Here is a 22,409-nt window from a genome sequence, read left to right on the forward strand (position 1 = left end):
TTGGCGATCATACAAGAGATTTATCTTCCACCACCATCACCGGCCACACAATCTACTCACCAGACGTCGGTGACCCCCATTACAGGAGTCAGTAGCGCTTCAATGGAAAATGCCAAATGGATTCCCACGACTACGACTTGGTCCAAACGCTGTGTGGTCAGGGACAACTATGATAGACTGGTTAATAAACCTCGATTTCCATTGACGCGCTACTTTGGATTTATTTGAACATTAATTTCAGATTGTTTATTTGGACACTTTTTTTTTACAATTTTAATATTTTTTATTATTCTAATATCACATTTTTGCTTGGTTTGAAGATTTTTGGACTTTTTGTTTTGTTTAGGGTGATTTCTTATTTGTAATCTAACTTTTGTCATTTATCTGATAATAGCAATTTTCCACACTTATTTAGTTTGCACAACAAATTATTTTGCACTAGCACTTTATTAGAGAGCGCAGTTTTAATTAATTAATTATTTTCTATTCATTCATTTTTATACAACGTGCAGCTCTCATATAACGCTTATGGTAATCATTTCAGTTTTTATTTTTTCCATGTGCACGGGTTGGTGGAGTTCTTTTCCACTTTTTTAACATGAACTGAAAACATGACTACGTAACGTCTCGAACATTACACTTCAGTTTATTTTGACTAACTACTATTAGATTTCTGAGATGACATTAACATTTTAAAACTTACATGGGACTTTAGGGATTAGGTTTACATCTACATTTATGAATGGCCACAGTCACTTACCACTTTGTCCCCTATGATGTTCAGACACATGACGAAGGAAAGAAAAGAGGATACGTGGCTACAGTTACAAAGCTGTTTGGGTGCGAAAGTCATAGTGACATCAGCGTATCTTTAATGTGCATCATACCTGGATAGTTGTAAATTGCATTCCACTGAATGATTCACGTCTCTATCACAAAAGGCTCCGACACCTGTGCAGCCTTTAACCTAGATGCCTATGTGGCAGACAAAGGCAGTTGTGTCCTGTGACAATATAGTTGTCACTCCCATCCTTCACATGGGCAAGTATGGCCGTTGTCTTCAAACAATGTGTAAAATCTCTTACGTGGGTGTGTTACACCTTCTTTGCCTCTGTTATACATTTTGTTTTTGAAAAAAAGGGCCTTGCCAACATTTATAAATCAAAGCAGTAACCTAAAAGCAAATAGTTATTATATTGCAACTTAAAGTAGAACTTCAGTCATTTTTCATCTTTCCATCTATTAAATCCTCTGCCCTTGTTGTTTTAACTTTGGATAGCAAAACATTTATTTTTTCTGCCAGTAAATACCTTATACAGCCCACTACCTGTTTCTTGTCTGGGAAAAAGCCTAGGCTTATGACATCATGAACAGCTCTCTCTCACACTCTACTGAGAGTTTGCCGGGGGGGGGGGGGGGGGGATAAGTCATAAGAGGGCTAATGAGTGTTGTAGAGCTGGAGGTGTGCCTCTGTGTAAATCCAAGAAGTGAACAGGCAGCAGCTTCAGCTGCCAACAGTTAAAATGGATGCAACCAGACTGAGTGGAGGGAGATTTCTGCAGCATATTTGGCAAGTAAAGAATCACAGTATATATAAAATAATATGAAAAGTGGTTGGAGGGAAGCTTCAGAATGGCAAAGGTGTTTTTATTACAAATTATGTGAGCAGACTGCAGTTTCTCTTTAATGCCCCGCGCACACGATCGGAATTTCCATCTGAAAAAACTTGGATGGTTTTTCCGACGGAATTCCGCTCAAGCTTGCCTTGCATACACACGGTCACACAAAAGTTCTCTGAACTTTCGACCGTCAAGAACGCGGTGACGTACAACACTACGACGAGCCGAGAAAATGAAGTTCAATGCTTCCGAGCATGCGTCAAACTGTTTCTGAGCATGCGTGATTTTTTTCGCGTCCGAATTGCATACAGACGAACGCATTTTCGGGTAGGAACATGCTCTCATTCTTTTGCTGCAAAAGTCCGATGGAGCATACACACGGTCGCATTTTCTGACCAAAAGCTCTCATCGGTCTTTTGCTGGCTGAATTTCCGATAGTGTGTACGTGGCATCACAATTCTTAGATGATCACTATTTTTATCTGGTGATCCAGCCAGCAAGTCTGTTGTTTTTCACAAGCTGAAGCTCTCCAGCAGACTGTATTAGTTTACATGGATGAGACAAATCACTTAACTTTGACAGGGGTGATTTCAATGATCAGCTTTTATTTATGCAAAACCTATATCCCAAAAAGGAAAAAAATGTTTTCTGTAACTGATTATGAAGTGTCAGCTGGAGTTTGGCTTCAATTAGTTAGTGTAATTAAATCTTCTAAACCATTTAACACCCCCCTCCCCCCCAGACTGACAATGCTTCTGTCTGCTGTGCCTCCTGTTCTCATTCTTCCAGAGTTGTGTCTTACACACAGCAGGTGTTTTACTGGCCAGATCATCAGGCGAAAACAGAGGGGGGAAAAAGCCAAATAAAATAATAGTAATGCAGCCACCACATCTAATGATTGGTAAGCTGCAATATAGTACATTTTTAGGTTTAATACTGCTTTAAATGTAAGTTTATCTTTCATCCATAAAAGAAAATAATTAGTTATTTGAAATTGATGACACATTAAAGAGAATAAAATGGCGGTCGTTGAAATACTTTCTGTCACACCATATTTGCGCAGCGGTCTTACAAGTGCACTTTTTTTGGAAAAAATAAACTTTTTTCAATTAAAAAAAAGACAGCAGTAAAGTTAGCCCAATTTTTTTTTTTCATATTGTAAAAGATGATGTTACACCAAATAAATTAAATTGTCACGCTTCAAACTTGTGCCCACTCGTGGAATGGCGACAAACTTTTACCCTTAAAAATCTCCATAGGCGATATTTAAAAAATTCTACAGGTTGCATGTTTTGAGTTAGAGGAGGTCTAGGGCGTTAATTATTGCTTTCGCTCTAACGATCCAAGTGATACCTCACATGTGTGGTTTGAACACCGTTTTCATATGCAGGCGTATGCGATCACGTATGTGGTCGTTTCTACAAGCGAGATCGTCGGGACGGGGCACGTTAAAATGTATTGTTTTTTCTTATTAATTTTACTTTTTATTTTTACACTGTTCTTTAAAAAAAAAATGTGTCACTTTTATTCCTATTACAAGGAATGTAAATATCTCTTGTAATAGAAAAAAGCATGACAGGATCAAAAAGACCTCAGATCTCATATTTACACTTAAATGCAATTAAAAAAATGTCCCTTTAAGAGCTATGGGCAGAAGTGACGTTTTGATGTCACTTCTGCTCTGCAATGGTCACCACTCACCGATCACCGCATGGATCAGTTTGCCATGGCGTTACAAACGCTCCTGAGTCGCACGGCTCACCTGGAATCTTACACTGTGGCCGCCCCGGTACAACCTATGTTGCAAGCTGACCCTGCTGCTGCTCCAGTCTCTGTGCAGGCACCCGCCTCGAGTATTACCTCTATAAGAATTATGTCTGGTTCCCCAGCGATTTGGGGGCGATCCAGTCCAATGCAGAGGATTTCTCAACCAGGTTGAGATATACTTTGAGATCCTCCCCCAGGCGTTTCCCACAGACAGAAGCAAAGTAGGTTTAGTGATATCTTTGCTTTCTGAGAGAGCCTTGGCCTGGGCAAACCCTCTATGGGAGACGCAAAAACCTGTTGTTAAAGTGTGATTTAACTGTACTTCTGTCTCGGTCTGACTTCATGGTTTTCCGACAGGAGTGCCCCCTTGTCCTCTGTGATGACCTTAGGCCCCTTTCACACTTATATGACTTGTCCCACGATTTTGTACTGCAAAATCGTATGACAAGTCATTCTCCATGATTTTCAATGACTACCATTCATACTGGCACGACTTTAAATCGTGCCGACTTCAAAGTAGTCCCTGCACTACTTTGGTCCAACTTCCATACGATTTGTACTCCATAGACCTCAATGTTAAACCCTCAAGTAGCATGCAAATCGTACCTGAATAATATAGACACGATTTCAGCACTACTTTGTAAGACCAAGTTGAGAATGGTTAATGCCAAAGTTGTGGCAAAGTCGTACAAAGTAGTACTGCTCCCAAATCGTGGCAAAATCGTGGCAAAATCGCGGCAAAATAACAGCCACGAAATCGCGTTAAAATCGCGCGACTTTGAAGGCGTATAAGTGTGAAAGGGGCCTTAAAGTGAATAACTCAACACCAAGTTCACTATATGGACCCCTTACGTATGTATTTATACATGTTGATCATATCCCCCCTTAATCTCTTCTTCTCAAGAGGGAATAGATTCAGTTCCTCTAATCTTTCCTCATAGCTGAGCCATGCCTCCATGATTTTGCTTGCTTTGGAAACCGCAGCTTGGCACTGCATGCTATTACTGAGCTTATGATTTATCAGAACACCCAGATCCTTCTCCACCATTGATTCCCCCAGTTGTACTTCTCCTAGTATAAATGATGCATATTCTTAGCTCCCAAGTGCATAACTTTACATTTTTTAACATTAAACCTCATTTGCCACTTAGTTGCCCAATTAAACAGTGCATTGAGGTCGCCTTGCAAGTTGGAGACATTCTGTAAGGATGTTTTTCTACTGCATAGCTTGGTGTCATCTGCAAACACAGAAATGTTACTTTTAATCCCAGACCGTATATCCTTTCTAAAGATATTCAAAAGTAAGGGTCCCAACACTAAACCTTGGGGTACACCACTGATAACCTTAGACCTTTCAGAGTAAGAATCATTAACCACTACTCTCTGAGTTTTGTCTTTTAGCCAGTTTTCTATCCATTTACAAACTGATTTTGCCAGCCCTGTAGACTTTACCTTACACCAGGGGTCAGCAACCTTAATAAGTAAATAAATGAAGATAACAATCTGGTCCCCTTTACATTACACAGCCCCGCACCTCTGGACCCCTTTATATTACACAGCCTCCCTGCACATCACACAGCCCCCCTTTGTCACTTTTATTCCTATTACAAGGAATGTAAATATCTCTTGTAATAGAAAAAAGCATGACAGGATCAAAAAGACCTCAGATCTCATATTTACACTTAAATGCAATTAAAAAAATGTCCCTTTAAGAGCTATGGGCAGAAGTGACGTTTTGATGTCACTTCTGCTCTGCAATGGTCACCACTCACCGATCACCGCATGGATCAGTTTGCCATGGCGTTACAAACGCTCCTGAGTCGCACGGCTCACCTGGAATCTTACACTGTGGCCGCCCCGGTACAACCTATGTTGCAAGCTGACCCTGCTGCTGCTCCAGTCTCTGTGCAGGCACCCGCCTCGAGTATTACCTCTATAAGAATTATGTCTGGTTCCCCAGCGATTTGGGGGCGATCCAGTCCAATGCAGAGGATTTCTCAACCAGGTTGAGATATACTTTGAGATCCTCCCCCAGGCGTTTCCCACAGACAGAAGCAAAGTAGGTTTAGTGATATCTTTGCTTTCTGAGAGAGCCTTGGCCTGGGCAAACCCTCTATGGGAGACGCAAAAACCTGTTGTTAAAGTGTGATTTAACTGTACTTCTGTCTCGGTCTGACTTCATGGTTTTCCGACAGGAGTGCCCCCTTGTCCTCTGTGATGACCTTAGGCCCCTTTCACACTTATATGACTTGTCCCACGATTTTGTACTGCAAAATCGTATGACAAGTCATTCTCCATGATTTTCAATGACTACCATTCATACTGGCACGACTTTAAATCGTGCCGACTTCAAAGTAGTCCCTGCACTACTTTGGTCCAACTTCCATACGATTTGTACTCCATAGACCTCAATGTTAAACCCTCAAGTAGCATGCAAATCGTACCTGAATAATATAGACACGATTTCAGCACTACTTTGTAAGACCAAGTTGAGAATGGTTAATGCCAAAGTTGTGGCAAAGTCGTACAAAGTAGTACTGCTCCCAAATCGTGGCAAAATCGTGGCAAAATCGCGGCAAAATAACAGCCACGAAATCGCGTTAAAATCGCGCGACTTTGAAGGCGTATAAGTGTGAAAGGGGCCTTAAAGTGAATAACTCAACACCAAGTTCACTATATGGACCCCTTACGTATGTATTTATACATGTTGATCATATCCCCCCTTAATCTCTTCTTCTCAAGAGGGAATAGATTCAGTTCCTCTAATCTTTCCTCATAGCTGAGCCATGCCTCCATGATTTTGCTTGCTTTGGAAACCGCAGCTTGGCACTGCATGCTATTACTGAGCTTATGATTTATCAGAACACCCAGATCCTTCTCCACCATTGATTCCCCCAGTTGTACTTCTCCTAGTATAAATGATGCATATTCTTAGCTCCCAAGTGCATAACTTTACATTTTTTAACATTAAACCTCATTTGCCACTTAGTTGCCCAATTAAACAGTGCATTGAGGTCGCCTTGCAAGTTGGAGACATTCTGTAAGGATGTTTTTCTACTGCATAGCTTGGTGTCATCTGCAAACACAGAAATGTTACTTTTAATCCCAGACCGTATATCCTTTCTAAAGATATTCAAAAGTAAGGGTCCCAACACTAAACCTTGGGGTACACCACTGATAACCTTAGACCTTTCAGAGTAAGAATCATTAACCACTACTCTCTGAGTTTTGTCTTTTAGCCAGTTTTCTATCCATTTACAAACTGATTTTGCCAGCCCTGTAGACTTTACCTTACACCAGGGGTCAGCAACCTTAATAAGTAAATAAATGAAGATAACAATCTGGTCCCCTTTACATTACACAGCCCCGCACCTCTGGACCCCTTTATATTACACAGCCTCCCTGCACATCACACAGCCCCCCTTTGTTATGCTTTAAAATTGCGCACACTCATGGAATAGCGACAAACCATGTTACTCAAAAATTTCTATAGGTGACACTTCAAAAATTTGTACAGGTTACCTGTTTAGAGTTACAGAGGAGGTCTAGTGCTAGAATTATTGCTCTCGCTCTAATGATTGCGGCGATACCACACTGTTTACATTTGGGGTCGCGACTTACATATGCGTTCCTATCTGAGCGCGAGCACGAAGGGATGGGGCGCGTTAAAATAAAAAATTCTTCTTTATTTTATTTAATTTTTTTTTTTTTTTACACTGTCCCTTTTAAAAAAATAATTCTGATCACTTTTATTGCTGTCAAAAGGAATGTATACATCCCTTGTGACAGTAATAGGCAGTGGCAGGTACTCTTTATGGAGGGATCTGGGGTCTATAAGACCCCAGATCCCTCCTTTGCACTTAAAAGCTTTCAAAACGCCAAGTTTGGCTGTTTTGAATACTGACATTTTTTAAAATTTGGCGCCTTTAAGTCTTCTGTAAACCGGAAGTGATGTCATGACATCGCTTCCGGGTTACTAGATCCGAGACCTGATCAAAGTTCTCAAGCCAGCTGGTGGACGTGCTGGCTGGTCGCTCGGGCCTCCAGGTGGGACAGGAGAGACTGGGCAGGTCGCCAAAGACGGCGGGGGGGGGAGGGGGACAGAAAGAAAGCCAACTGGGGTTAAAATGTGCACGAGCGGGGTGCACGTGAATTTATCACGTGCACTGACGGGCCGGACATTTAGCGGCGACAGGCTGGGTGCGAACTGTGGGCCGTAGGTTGATGACCCCTGTCCTACACATTAGCCGTGTGTGCGCAACTGTTTCAAACGCTTTTGCAAAAATCCAAGTATACCACATCCACAGCCACACCACTGTCCAAGGTTTTACTTATCTCCTCAAAAAAAGAAATTTGATTTGACAACTTCTGTCTTTCATGAATCCATGCTGTCTGTTCCTCTGCAGTATCTTTCTGATTATAGAAGTTAAACTAACAGGTCTATAGTTACTTGGTAAATACTGTGATTCCTTTTTAAATATAGGCACCACATTGGCCTTACGTCAATCCATTGGTACTATTCCAGTCAATAAAGAGTCCCTAAAAATTAGAAACAGTGGCTTTGAAATGACAGAGCTCAATTCTTTTAGGATCCGTGGGTGGATGCCATCTGGTCCAGGTGCTTTATCCACCTTTATTCTGTCTCAATATTCTGAACCATATCAATTTTGAGCCATTGTGGATTATTTGGGGCAATGCCATCCCCATTATGGACATGAGCTCCCCCATGGTCCTTTGTATACACAGAGCTGAAGCAGGTATTTAATGAATTTAAATATATAAAGGAGTAGGAGGAGTGAGGTGATGTCACAGATGAGCTACGAGAAGTAATGGCAAGTCTTTAATCAGTTTATGCCGGATCCTATATTGGAATGCTATTTTACAAGTGTTTTTAAAGTGAGTGCAATACATAGTTTTAAAAAAATCTTTGGCGTGGTTACATACTGCACTATGGTAGTTTCTCTGTGATTATGAGCTCTGTCTAGAGATTACCACGGGGATATCCATGAAACCTTAAAGGAGTCTACACATCTGATTTACCCCTAACATTGGGGGAATAGGCGTTTCTAGACCTAAAACATAGGTCTTGGCAACAGGTACAGGGCCACTCTTATAATTTCACTAGCTGGTGGAGCACTGGAGAAGATATACAGCAAGCACTTACAGCACTGGGATTTTGGGTTTTAAACACCAGTAGATTATTGGATGCAGAATATCACAGAAGGCTATAGCTAATGGTTGAATTCACACCCATAAAAGAGACACAGCGAGTGAAATATTTGACAGATTGAACATTTTCAATACATCTATTACCTAATAGTGTTATTTGGACTTTTCAGCACCGGACTTTTCAGCACCAGACACTGTATTTTTTTAGGATCACTGGATATTTTTGGAGTTTTTTATGAGTATTAGTTATTTAAATAAGTTAATATATTTAAGTTAATTCTTGCTCACTTTTTGGATGTATATATATTATTTTTCATTGCACATACTTGTATATCACAGCAGCGCAGCACTCTTTATTTATATATTTATTACAATTGCCTTCTCTTTGTCCCCAGTCACTCATTCATATTTGCAGAATGTTTTGGGGTTCGTTCTACTATCTTTTGCAATCTATCGTTAAAGGGGTTTACAACCTCTTTAGCATTTGACTACAGATCCACTTTAATTTCTAATGTATATGTATTATCTTTTTATAAATTATACTGTATTTAAATCCACTTAGATACCTCAAATTGACTTCATTTTCACACTGGTGATGCCAAATGGAAAAAAAAACTTTCAGCCTTTGTAATTTTTAAATTAAACCCCATTTCAAGTCTTTCTGCGATATTTAAAGTGTTCGTACTCAGTCAGCAGTCGTGTCAATAGCAGTATATAGAGTGACCTAACCTGTCTTATTCTCAGAGAAAAGAATTACATTTTCCCTTACTTCATATAAACAGAGTGGTCATTAAACTGACATTCTGTGTGAGTCAGATAAACACATCTACACTCACTGAACAATACTGGAAATTCTGCACCGTCAAAATAAACCATTCGCTTCTCGCCATTGTGATGTAAGGTGGTAAATAGTGTAACAAACTTCATCTCTGTTTTCATATCTCGAGTCAATTCTTGTTAAGGTGATATGGAGTCAAAATGATGTTTTAGAAATTCCAGGAAATGGTATTATATAGGTTCATTTTCAAATCCATGCCAGGACAATGTGGCTTATTATTTCAGCTGTGGTAATTGTTTACAGAATCTTACATTTTAAAGTTTCAACTACATTTGTAGACAATTAAGAATCTTAGGAAATAAAAGGTGAGGCAATTTATAGGAGTTTGGCAATAAATGCAGTAGGCCTTTGACCTGATCATTCTAAAACAAGAAAATTATTATTATTACCGTATACAGAATTTATATAGCACCAACAGTTTACGCAGCGCTTTACAACTTGAGGGTAGACAGTACAAATACAAAACACTTTAATACAGTAGGAATCAGAGGGCCCTGCTCATTAGAGCTTACAATCCAAGAATGTATACTTACAGTATCTCACAAAAGTGAGTACACCCCTCACATTTTTGTAAAAATGTTATTCTATCTTTTCATGTGACAATACTGAAGAAATGAAACTTTGCTACAATGTAAAGTAGTGAGTGTACATCTTGTATAACAGTGTAAATTTGCTGTCCCCTCAAAATAACTCAACACACAGCCATTAACGTCTAAACCGTTCGACCTCTAATCTACATGCAGGCCGCTGGGTGTATAGATTCAATAGGGTTTTTTTTTCTTTTTTGAAGCACATAATTAGAGCCAGAGGCTCTAATTGGCTTCAAAAAAGGGTGAGCTTGGGGCGCAGAGCACTGCGCCCTGAGCCCACCCAGTTGTGTAACAATAGCAAATTAATATTCGCTATTGTCTTCCTGCTTCTCCTCCCAGCCAATCAGGAAGCGGGTCGACCCGATTGACCAAGAGGAGATCCGAACGTATTGGCCGGGCAGGGGGGAGGATGTACAGGGAGATCCAGGAGCACCAGCTGCCACTGCATATGATCGGGCACACTGCTACATGTTATAGCTGCCAGACAGAAAAGTTTCCTGTCAGCCAAACATCACATTACTTATGTAATGTGATGTACGGCTTATGATGTGCCTTATTACAGAGCCGGGAGAAGACAAACTGAGTGTCATACCCTGGAAAACCTGCTCCTTCTCCTATGACACCAACCAGCCGCCTGTGTCTAGGAAATACCATGTACCCCAAGCAGCCCATTGATTAGAGCGTTCCATGTGTGTTCCTGCTGGGACAGTGTATATGAGAGAGGTGGAGGGGAAGTAGTATGAACTGGATGCGGGCTGTGAATAAGGTGCGCCTAGCTGTGTCTGTATGTATGGCCCATGAACCCCTCACAGCTTGCCATGAATGTTCTACCCAGACTTCCCCAACTTCAGATGGGCACTGACTGCAATCTTCCTCCTTGCACTGATGCTGGTGGTGCCTGTTGCTGCCTCTGATGTCAATCCAGAACCTCACCCCCCAGGAATCACCCCTTATAATGAGGGAGTCGTCCTGGACCCCCCACCATGCTGTTGACAATGGCACCCATAAACCTAAATGCAGAAAACTGTTCCCGATGCTCGATCTGGACTACCCTCATATCTATGAACCCTTTTAGATCTTCTTGTGGATTCTTCTGGCTTGTCTGATGAGTGACAGGCAGTGCCTGGTGCTGACATCTATTACTGTCCTAACAATGTATGACATCCAAGCTATGCAAGTATCCTGATGCCGCCTCCCCCAAAATATTGAGCACCAGCCGCCACTGATAGCAAAAGGTGGGAGATGTGTACAATCTGATTTACTCACCTGAATCCTCCATAATCACGGGAAACTCCAGCCCCGAGTCATAACTATTCTTCTGTAGACAGGAGGCGGGGTCCTTCTTTGTATGTCCACAGTACTGACTACGTGGACTGGATAATTCCAATTTAAACCTGCTCCCACCTCCATTCTAAGACTATTCTAACTGCCCTATAAAGGAATGACATCCATACTTACCTATTCTGAGGGCGTTCTGGTCTGGCCACATGATTGCCTCTCAGCACTGGCTTCAAAATAGAAGAGGGACAGCCGGATGCTAGAGAAATCATGTGACCCAACCAGAGTGTTCTCAGAATAGGTAAATATAGGCATGTTTCCTTTACAGGGTTAGAATAGGCTTAGAATGTGAGTGGGAACAGTTTTAAGTATAGCATCTATTTCTCTTTAAGGCACCTAATCTATTACATTGTTGTGCTTATACACAATATTACAATAGTCTAAGGTAAAGCTGAATTTAGGAAAGTATTAATTTCACAGGTTTTTGTTTATACACTAAAAATCCAAAGCAAAAAAGTAATTGGACAGTGTCTATAAAAAAAAAAAATCCAGCTGTTCCATTAATTAATTAACAGCATTCTAAAATGTTGACTGGGAAAGTCATTGATTTGGTAATGTGTAGATTATATCTGTTTGTCACACATGATATAAATAAGACATTTATATCATGTGAGTCTTGACACGTTCTACCAGACATAAATTCATTTTTAGACAAGTTTTATGTACAACCCCTGGCAAAAATTATGGAATCACCAGTCCCTGAGGATGTTCCTTCAGTTGTTTACTGTTGTAGAAAAAAAGCAGATCACAGACATGGCCAAAAACTAAAGGCATTTCAAATGGCAACTTTCTGGCTTTAAGAAACACTAAAAGAAATCAAGAAAAATAATTGTGGTGGCCAGTAACAGTTAGATTTATAGAACAAGCACATGGAATAAATTATGGAATCACTCAATTCTGAGGAAAAAATGATGGAATCACCCTGTAAATTTTCATTACAAACACTAACACCTGCATCAGATTAAATCTGCTTGTTAGTATGTAGGTAAAGAGGGTAAATCATCACGCAGTGTTGCACAAGATGTTGGTTGTTCACAGTCGGCTGTTTCTAAAACATGGACCAAATACAAATAACATGGGAAGGTGGTTATAGGCAAGCATACTGGTAAACCAAGGAAGACATCAAAGCGTCAAAACAGAAAACTTAAAGCAATATGCCTTGAAAACAGAAAATGTACAACAAAACAAATGAGGAACAAATGAGAGGAAACTGGAGTCAACATCTGTGACCGAACTGTAAGAAACCGCCTAAAGGAAATGGGATTTACATACAGAAAAGCTAAAAGAAAGCCATCTCTAACACCTAAACACAAAAAACAAGGTTACAATGGGCTAAGGAAAGGCAATTGTGGACTGTGGATGATTGGATTAAAGTCATATTCAGTGATGAATCTCGAATCTGCATTGGGCAAGGTGATGATGCTGGAACTTTTGTTTGGTGCCGTTCCAATGAGATTTATGCGGACGACTGTCTGATGAAAACATGCAAATTTCCACAGTCAATTATGATATGGGGCTGCATGTCAGGTAAAGGCACTGGGGAGATGGCTGTCATTAAATCTTCAATAAATGCACAGGTTTGCATTGAAATTTTGGACACTTTTCTTATCCCATCTATTAAAAGGATGTTTGGGGATGATGAAATCATTTATCAAGATGATAATGCATCTTGCCATAGAGCAAAAACTGTGAAAAAATTCCTTGAAGAAAGACACATAAGGTCAATGTCATGGCCTGCAAACAGTCCGGATCTCAATCCAATTGAAAATCTGTGGTGAAAGTTAAAGAAAATGGTCCATGACAAGGCTCCAACCTTCAAAGATGATTTGGCAACAGCAATCAGAGAAGGCTGGAGCCAGATTGATGAAGAGTACTGTTTATCACTCATTAAGTCAATGTCTCAGAGACTGCAAGCAGTTATAAAAGCCAGAGGTGGTGCAACAAAGTACTAGTGATGTGTTGGAGTGTTATTTTGTTTGTTTGTTTTTCATGATTCCATAATTTTTTCCTCAGAATTAAGTGATTCCATAATTTATTTCCCGGTGCTTGTTCTATAAATCTAACTGTTACTGGCCACCACAATTATTTTTCTTGATTTCTTTTAGTGTTTCTTAAAGCCAGAAAGTTGCCATTTGAAATGCCTTTAGTTTTTGGCCATGTCTGTAATCTGCTTTTTTTCTACAACAATAAACAACTGAAGGAACATCCTCAGGGACTGGTGATTCCATAATTTTTGCCAGGGGTTGTACTAGGACAGAGAGACCATTTCCTACCTTTATATTTTTCTGCCATATTTGCAAATGACTCCAAGAATGACAATGACACCGGATCCCCTGTAGATTAGAAGAAAATACTAGACACTGTAATACAGAAACCAATGGGCAATGTAAAGCTAAACAGGCGGATAAAAATAAAAATAAATAATAATTGTATCTAGTTACGTTTTACCAATGGGCACTTGAAGGATAAGTGCACTTTAAAACAAAATGCATTCGTCCTTTTTGCCCAGACCTAATCTATTCAAACACTGTAATATTGCTCTCATACAGCCTACAGGAAAATCACTTGATTCCCACATCCACAATAAAACAAATCTTTCCTGACAGCTACTGTATTCGGATAGTGGATGGCTGCATCTGATTGGATTGTATGACCAACGATTTCTCACCTGGCTCCTTTGATTTTCAGATGAAAGGATATCAAACGGGAAGATGCTAATAGGGCAACCCACAGCTCAAATTTTGACAAGTTCATCAAGAACTGGCGGAAATGCGCTCTGTTTATGGCCAGCTTTATACACAGGACTCTATAGGCAGCTTCTATTGCTTAGAATAGATGGCAATAAGAAGATAGAAGAGAATGTGGGGAGTTTTTTTTAAAGTATATTAACATACAATGCAGAGACCAAGCCTGTACATCTTTAACCCTTTTTTTTTTAAGGAAAGAAAAGAGGTAGCATCAAGTTTACAAGTGACAATGATGATCAGCCAGCACAGCAGAGGCAGGGTGAATTATAGCAAGCATTACTTTCCAGCCCTTTCCTTAACATTACATAGAAGGGGATAGCTAAATAAGCTTTATCAGCAAGTAAAAATGTAAGCAGCAATTTTCAATATACAGTATATATATATATATATATATATATATATATATATATATATATATATATATATATATATATATATATATATATATATATGTTATGCTATATGAAAAGGAACCTGTAACAACCATAAATTGTGTGTTAGTCCAACTTGGCTGAAAAAGTTGAAAAAACATCCTTTGTTCTCTCATCGCTCCTCCACTTACCCTGAGTCCAGGCTAGGGGTACGCTACCACCTTCTCCTCTGATTTCTTCGAGTACCTCTTGTGTTATGAACACACAATTCCCCATTGCTGTCAAACATTGGGGAGCGCCATCAATGCATTTGTATAATAGCCTTTTGTGCTGTCATTTGTATCCTACTTGGCTGTCCGGTCATTTATTCTCCCTGCATGAAGGCTATTTCTATTAAATTGCTTACTCTTTGATCTTCTGTATGTGAACTTTTCAATAAAAAATTTGGATAAGAAAAAGTGGAAATAAACATTCGCTGCTTATTAAAGAAAAAAAAAAAGCTATAGATTTTTCCTACACTGTAAATATACATATAAATTATAAATGAAAACAGATGTTTAATTAATGATTGGTTAAAAATTATGAGATTTTTTGGAATTAGACTCTCCCACAGATTCCTAAAATGTGATGGATGTATTCCCTGCCTTCCTGACCTGCAATTATCAGCAGATGCTCTTAGTCATGTAGCTATAACAGGAAATGTATACAGATAATCCCATGAGCAGCTTACAGCTCTGTATAGGCAACTAAGCTGCGTGTAGCCCCTGTGTATCAAACTGCACTATGGTCAGGCGTTGTTGCTCATAGCAACCTGCTACACTTCAGCAGAGTTCCAAAATGTCTCACTATTAGACCCAAAGCCCCCTTTCCTACATACTTGTCCCTGTTTTGGGTTTGATGTTTGGCACCAGGGGCCCATTCATATCACATCTTTTGGGCTGCATTGGCCAAAGCAGTTGTAATGCATGGACAAGCAAAAAAGTATTGTTTTCTAGTGTCAGTTCACACCAACACACTGGGGTTGATTTGCTAAAACTGGAGAGTGCAAAATCTGGTGCGGCTCTGCATAGAAACCAACCAGCTTCCAGTTTTTTTTTTTGTCAAAGCTTCCAGCGTTTGTTACACTAAGAAAAAAAAAATCACCTGAAATACCTGGCTGATCCTGCCCTCCCCCTGTAAAATGACCACGCTTTATCATGGCTGCTGAGCCCTGACACCGTGATCAGTTTACGTGCCTCCCTCATCCGCAGCCCTCCTCTGTCCTTCTCCTCCCCTCCCTGCCCGTCAGCATTGTGTCAGGGCCCGCCCCTCCCCTCTTGCGGAAATAACTGTTATTTTCAGGCACTCACCTGTCTTCCTGAATAGAATGTCTCCAGTGTATCTGTTTTATTAAGAAAATGCCGTTCTATACTGTATTTCCGATCGCCGCTTGGCGATGGTGGTGATGTTGCATTCAGCTAGGTGCCTTAGAATTAATACAACTAAATAGCAGCCACCTTTTGTACAGTTTTGTTCTTTTTGAAAAACTCAATAAACATATCTTTAAAAAAAAATAAAATAGCAGCTGCCACTCAACCTGAAAGTCCACATAGGTCTGGTGCAAGTGTGTGGCGTTCGGGAGGCTCCTGACAGCAACAATAGCAAAATTAAGTTGCAAACTAGCACACGCTGGTGGGATCCCAATACTTTTTTATGTAACACAGGATTAAAGGTCAATTTCACTTTAAAAATAAATAAATGCACATTTTTTTTGCAGGTAAAAAAATGTGCATTTACTATTTTTTTTTTAGGAGCCTGGAAAGCATTGCACCAGCAATCATCAGATCACCTGCAGACGGTGTCCTGCAGACTTGTCAGTGTGAGCTGCTTGCCCCGTACATCACACGGCCAGGCAGTTTCACACTAATGGGAAGACAATTAACTACCACAGTGCTCAACAGTGCTGTGGTAGTTCACTGAGAACTACAAGCTAACAGCCGCAAAGGATGTTGGGGCTTTTAGTTAATTCATAGGCAGTGCTCCGGATACCCACACGGCTGCGCTGTTTTCAAAAACTGACAGCTAGTACAGGGAACTTCCCCCTCTACTGCTGTCACAGGGAGAGGAGGGAACGGTGAGTGGCTGCAGCAGTGGGAACATGTTCCACCCTAAAAACAGATGGAACATGTAACATGTTCCCAAAGGTGAACTTTTCCTTTGAAAAAAACTTTGCTTACATGGTTTCAGCCCTGTGTGGGTCTTAATCCCTCCCTCTTATGATTAAGGCCCACACAGGGCTGAAACATGTAAGCAAGGTAGGACAATTGGTTTTTGTAATCCTGTGTAAAATAAAGAAGTATTAGGATCCCACTAGCGAGTGCTAGTGCTTTCATATTATCTTAGCAATAATGCAACACTTTGGAATGGGGGGGGAGTAGCCGATGTAACCAACTTGATTAAGCCTCTGAAATCAGAAATTTATCGGCTGTGTAGATTAGTATGTACATACGTGAATAAACGTCACAAGGCTTTTTTCTGAAGACACCCCTCAGACGCTTTATATGTATTCTGTCATTGCTGAACTAACACAGAATTAAAACACTTTGACATGTATTTACACTGTTATGTCAATGACTTCTACTCCAGGAAGGAATGTATCTGGAAACTTACAGCTCATGTAAAAGAGAACGGCCGTGTGGCGAGGGCTGAGTGGAATCATCTTGAACAGCTCATCTGTCATGGAAGGTACCAGCTGCAGTGGCAAGCTGCGATTTCTGTCTCTATATACGGATTCCGCTACCTCATCATCCTGGACCTCTGCGGTTAGAAAAAAAAAATATCAGAAACTTAAATATTTACAAGTCACTGACACATGTTTAAATACCATCCCAAGGCAAAAAATTAAGTAGCCATCTGTCAGTAAAGGGAATGTGTCAGGGGATGCCTCTATGTCTTATGAACTGGAATGTGTGGATGTCTAAATCAAACAAGACTTTTAAAGCGGAGTTCCACCCAAAAGTGGAACTTCCACTAATTCGTCTCCTCTCCCCCTCCGGTGCCACAATTGTCACCTTTCGGGGGGGGGGCAGGATACCTGTATTTGACGGGTATCCTGTTCTCACTTCCGGGAGTCCGGGCTGCGGCCCGTGACATCACCGCGAGGCTCCCTCCTCCTCCCTTCTCCTCTCCCTGTCGCCAGGCCAGTAGGAGAGAGGAGCGGGGCTTTGCGCATGCGCAGTAGGGTTCCCGGGGTGAAGCCGTAAGGCTACACTGCTGGGTTCCCTTACCCGCAATGGCGGCAGCAGCACCCAACAGCTGATGGAAACATCAGCTGCGGTGCCAACATCGCTGGACTCCAGGACAGGTAAGTGTCCTATTGTTATAAGCCAGTATGTGTCGCTGCTGGCTTTTAATTTTTTTTTTTTTGGGCGGAACATCGCTTTAAGTAGATAAGAAAAAAAGGGGAATTACAGAAAGAATAAAGCCAAAATAAGCTTCATTAAAAAATGGGAAACTATTGGCATGGCTGGCAAGGGAGCAGATGGCTACGGCTAGTATAACCCAAATATTAGATTGGCCTGGGGCGCTGCTAACTGACCTGTGAGACATAAATGAGTGCTTTGTTACATACTACCGGACACTGTATAGCTCTCGGGTGACGTACACAGCAGAGGATCTCCACGGGTATCTTGCGGACATTTCCCCTGTACTCACTGAGACCTATAGAGAAAAACTGTACTCTCCGATTACGCTACGGGAGGTGAAATGTGCTTTAAGCACCCTTCAATTGGGTAGGATGGGATCCCTGTGGAGTTCTATACAACTTACGCAGAAGAACTACTTCCTCGTTTACATTCCCTATTTCTTTGCACTCGGCCACCCTTCCAGACTCGATGAGCGACGTGGTAATAGTGGTGATACCAAAGCCAGGAAACCCGGAACTATGCTCCTTATACCGCCCTATATCCCTGTTAAATGCAGATATGAAGCTTTTTTCAAAAATCTTTGCCAATCAGCTTAATACAGTTATCACGGCTCTAGTTCATCCAGATCAATCTTGTTTTATACCTGGTAGGGGCACGGATATCAACATCACACGCCTTCACACGCATATGACCTTGGCCACGCCAGACCACCCGGGGGTGGTGGCATCTTTAGATGCGGAGAAAGCATTCAATTCCGTGGAATGGGGTTTTCTCTGGGCAGTTCTGGCTGGCTTTGGATTTGGGCCCCGATTCCTGTCCTGGTTACAACTACTATATGCTCGTCCCAGAGCTAGGGTCCGAACGAATGGCATTCTGTCTGACTCTTTTCCCTTGGGCAGAGGGACACTCCAGGGTTGTCCTTTGTCCCCGGGTCTGGAGCCCTTGGCTATTTTGTTGCTGGCAGAGCCGGGGGGCCAGGGGGGGATACCTGTGAATTCTATAATGGAAAAGTTGGCCCTATATGCGGATGACGTGTTGTTGTTCCTGGAGGACGTGTCAACATCCCTGTGTGTGGCGCTGGATATTTTCGACCGGTTTGGTCATTTTTCTGGCATTCGCAGCAACTGGGACTCTACATCCTTCTCTCCCATGGTCTGATACAGGGACACAATTGCATTGGGTGAGTGAATTTACCTATCTGGGGATTAAGGTGGGAGCGACTACGGCTGACTACTTGACGAACAATATACTTTCCCTCATTGAACAATTTACATTTACAATGTTTTTCCTGGCGGTCTCTTCCACTCACTCCAGTAGGCAGGGTGAATCTTCTAAAGATAATCTATCTTCCTAAATGTCTGTATTTCTTCTGGAACACCCCAGTTTGGGTCCCTAAGTCCCTGTTTCGAAAACTGGATGCTGTGCTGGTGTCTTTTGTCTGGGCTGGCCGAATGCCACGACTGGCTAGATCCACCCAGCAGCTACCTACTAGTCGGGGTGGTCTGGCTTTCTTGCCTAATTTTCAGCTATACTACTGGGCAGCAGTCCTGGTTACGGTGAGGTGGTGGTTCTCCCAGCCTAGACAGAACTAAGCAGTAACCTTAGAAGCAGCTTTACTGCGCTCATATGCTGCGTTAAGCAATCTTGTTTTTAGAGGTCCAAGGGCCCATTCGTCTGTTACAGGCTCTATGCAGGTACCCTTTCGGGTGTGGGCCCAGTCAAGAACCATATATAGAGCACCTTCTCTCCCCACGTCCCCCTATGGGGCAATCCAACCTTACCCCATCTTTACTCCCTCCCTGACCCTTAGCTGTGGCCAGTTAAGGGAGTGACAACATTGAAACACTTTTTTTTCTGAGGGGAAGGGGAGGTCGTTTGATGATATGCGGCAAGAATATTCCCTCCCACACAATATGCAATTTAGATATTGGGAGCTGAAACACGCTTTACATGCCCAATTCCCTGAATCAGTTGCGCTGGAGTCAGATCCGGTTGAACGTCTCCTTACCTCACGGATGATGGGACAGCCTCTGTCGTCTTTGTACCTTCGCCTATCCTTGGCCCATGACACTAAGACTACCCGTATTTTTCAGCGCTGGTGGGACGATATCCCTGAGCTTAGTAAGAAGGACTGGGACGACTATGTGTTAACCTATGTAACCTTGATGATCTCTGCTAAAGACCACTTTATACAGCTCAAATTTTTGCATAGAATATATTATACCCCTCAACATTTAGCTAATGTATACCCTCAGGCTGACCCCAGATGTACTAGGTGTGCTGCCCCAGTTGGTGACTTTTTCCATATGGTATGGTCGTGCCCGGTGCTTGTGCCATTCTGGAGCTCGGTTCTGCAAACCCTCAGTCAATTATGCAATCTCCCACTACGTAGTGAACGCTTGTTTGCTTTGTTAGGCCACATGGAGGATGTGGAAATAGATCCCTTATACCAAGCTGTTTCTCACTTATGCCCTGTTTGATGCAAGACAAGAGATTCTCCTGCGGTGGAAATGTCCCACATCCCCGACGATGTGGAGCAAAACTATCAAATCATTTACCCCCTTTTACAAAATTACATATGAGAGCAGGAATTGCCCCAGAACATATAGATAGAGTATGAGAGGATGTTTAGGCTGCCCCCCCCCCTCTTTGTTTTCATCCCTTCCCTTCCTTTTTTCCCCCGCTCCTGCCCCCTTTTAATACCCTGGGTCCTTGCCCCCCTCCCCCCACCCTATTATCCGTTCTTCCCTCCCTCTCTTCCTTATCTCCCTGGTCTTTATCCTGGTGGAACCCTAGAACATATAGTTCTCCAATCAACATATAGAAAATTCCTGCATTAGGGCGAGAGAGAAGCGTTACTCTCACACTCCTATACCTTGGCTGGTAGGGAATATATGTATGAATCTTATGATGGAGCACTATCCAATATGTACTACACTCTCCAGATTTTGGTGAATGGATGTGATTGTACCATCTTACTTGATACACTGTACACTGTTACCAATACCTCCATGAGCTGTATTATTGACAAACCTTTAATAAAACGTTTTCTATTAAAAAGTTTCATTCATTTTGTTGCATTTACAGATACATGTAACGCGTATGACTACGTAAGCTTATGTAACATGTATGATCAGCTTGAAGTGACCCTGTCAGCAAATGTCACCAATTCTATTCTATTCAATAGCATACCTGCTAAAACAAGAGACAATATACACATCTTTATGGCAGCCAATGTCTTGAAATGCTGCCGATTTGCTGCAAACCCCCCTCCTGCGCTGCAAGTATTAAACCGGTCAGATGGGTGGAATACCTGGTACCCCAGTAGCAGAGGCCCCTCCTACTCTCTCACAATGGTCTAAAATGTCATTGCATGCTGTAGCACTAAGAGCCTAAGTTGACAGGCTCTAAATCCTGGAGCTCTGCTTTAAGCGAGAATTACATTCCTATACAATTCTATGGGAGTGCAAAACCTGCTTGAAGTAAGTCAAAGGCAGGTTGGAGAAGGTCAACTGCAGGTTAAATGCACCTGTCAATGAACTTTAAAAGATATCAAAAGGTCTCAACTGATGTCAAACTGATACTGACATAAAGACAAAGCCTACTGACACAAATCATAACTGTACCCTTGAACTCTATCATTTGCAGGGATATCCACAAACTTTTAACAGTATAGTGTAATACAATTATTGCTCTTCAAATTCAGAAATATTTCATTGAACTTTTATACATACAGTATCTCACAAAAGTGAGTACACCCCTCACATCTATGTAAATACGGTATTTTATTATATCTTTTCATGTGCCAATACTGAAGAAATGACACTTTTCTACAATGTAAAGTAGTGAGTGTACAGCTTGTATAACAGTGTAAATTTGCTGTCCCCTCAAAATAACTCAACACACAGCCATTAATGTCTAAACCGCTGGCAACAAAAGTGAGTACACCCTTAAGTGAAAATGTCCAAATTGGGCCCAATTAGCCATTTTCCCTCCCCAGTATCATGTGACTCGTTAGTGTTACAAGGTCTCAGGTGTGAATGGGGAGCAGGTGTGTTAAATTTGGTGTTATTGCTCTCACTCTCTCATACATGTCACTGGAAGTTCAACATGGCACCTCATGGTAAAGAACTCTCTGAGGATCTGAAAAAAATGAATTGTTGCTCTACAGAAAGATGACCTATGCTATAAGAAGATTGCCAAGACCCTGAAACTGAGTTGCAGCACTGTGGCCAAGACCATACAGCGGTTTAATAGGATGTGTTCCACTCAGAACAGGCCTCGTCATGGTCAACCAAAGAAGTTGAGTGCATGTGCTCAGCTTCATATCCAGAGGTTGTCTTTGGGAAATAGATGTATGAGTACTGCCAGCATTGATGCAGAGGTTAAAGAGTGGGGGTCAGCCTGTCAGTGCTCAGACCATACGCCGCACACTGCATCAAATTGGTCTGCATGACTGTCGCCCCAGAAGGAAGCCTCTTCTAAAGATGATGCACAAGAAAGCCCACAAACAGTTTACTGAAGACAAGCAGATTACTGGAACCATGCCCTGTGGTCTGATGAGAC

General features: G+C 41.6%; 1 protein-coding gene across 3 annotated transcripts in view; it reads right to left on the bottom strand.

Moving 5' to 3' along the window:
* The window catches only part of TXNDC16 (thioredoxin domain containing 16), a 171,013-nt gene that overhangs the window by 77,710 nt on the left and 70,894 nt on the right, over positions 1 to 22,409 (bottom strand). For all 3 annotated transcript variants that reach the window (XM_073609963.1, XM_073609964.1, XM_073609965.1), the window contains exons 13-14: positions 17,089 to 17,235; positions 13,595 to 13,654 (exon numbers count right to left, since the gene is read on the bottom strand). In XM_073609963.1, coding sequence (XP_073466064.1) covers positions 13,595 to 13,654; positions 17,089 to 17,235 — 207 coding nt within the window. The remainder of the gene's footprint in view (positions 1 to 13,594; positions 13,655 to 17,088; positions 17,236 to 22,409) is intronic.

The sequence above is a fragment of the Aquarana catesbeiana genome, linkage group LG13 (genome assembly GCF_042186555.1).
Source record: "Aquarana catesbeiana isolate 2022-GZ linkage group LG13, ASM4218655v1, whole genome shotgun sequence".
Lineage (NCBI taxonomy): Eukaryota > Metazoa > Chordata > Amphibia > Anura > Ranidae > Aquarana > Aquarana catesbeiana.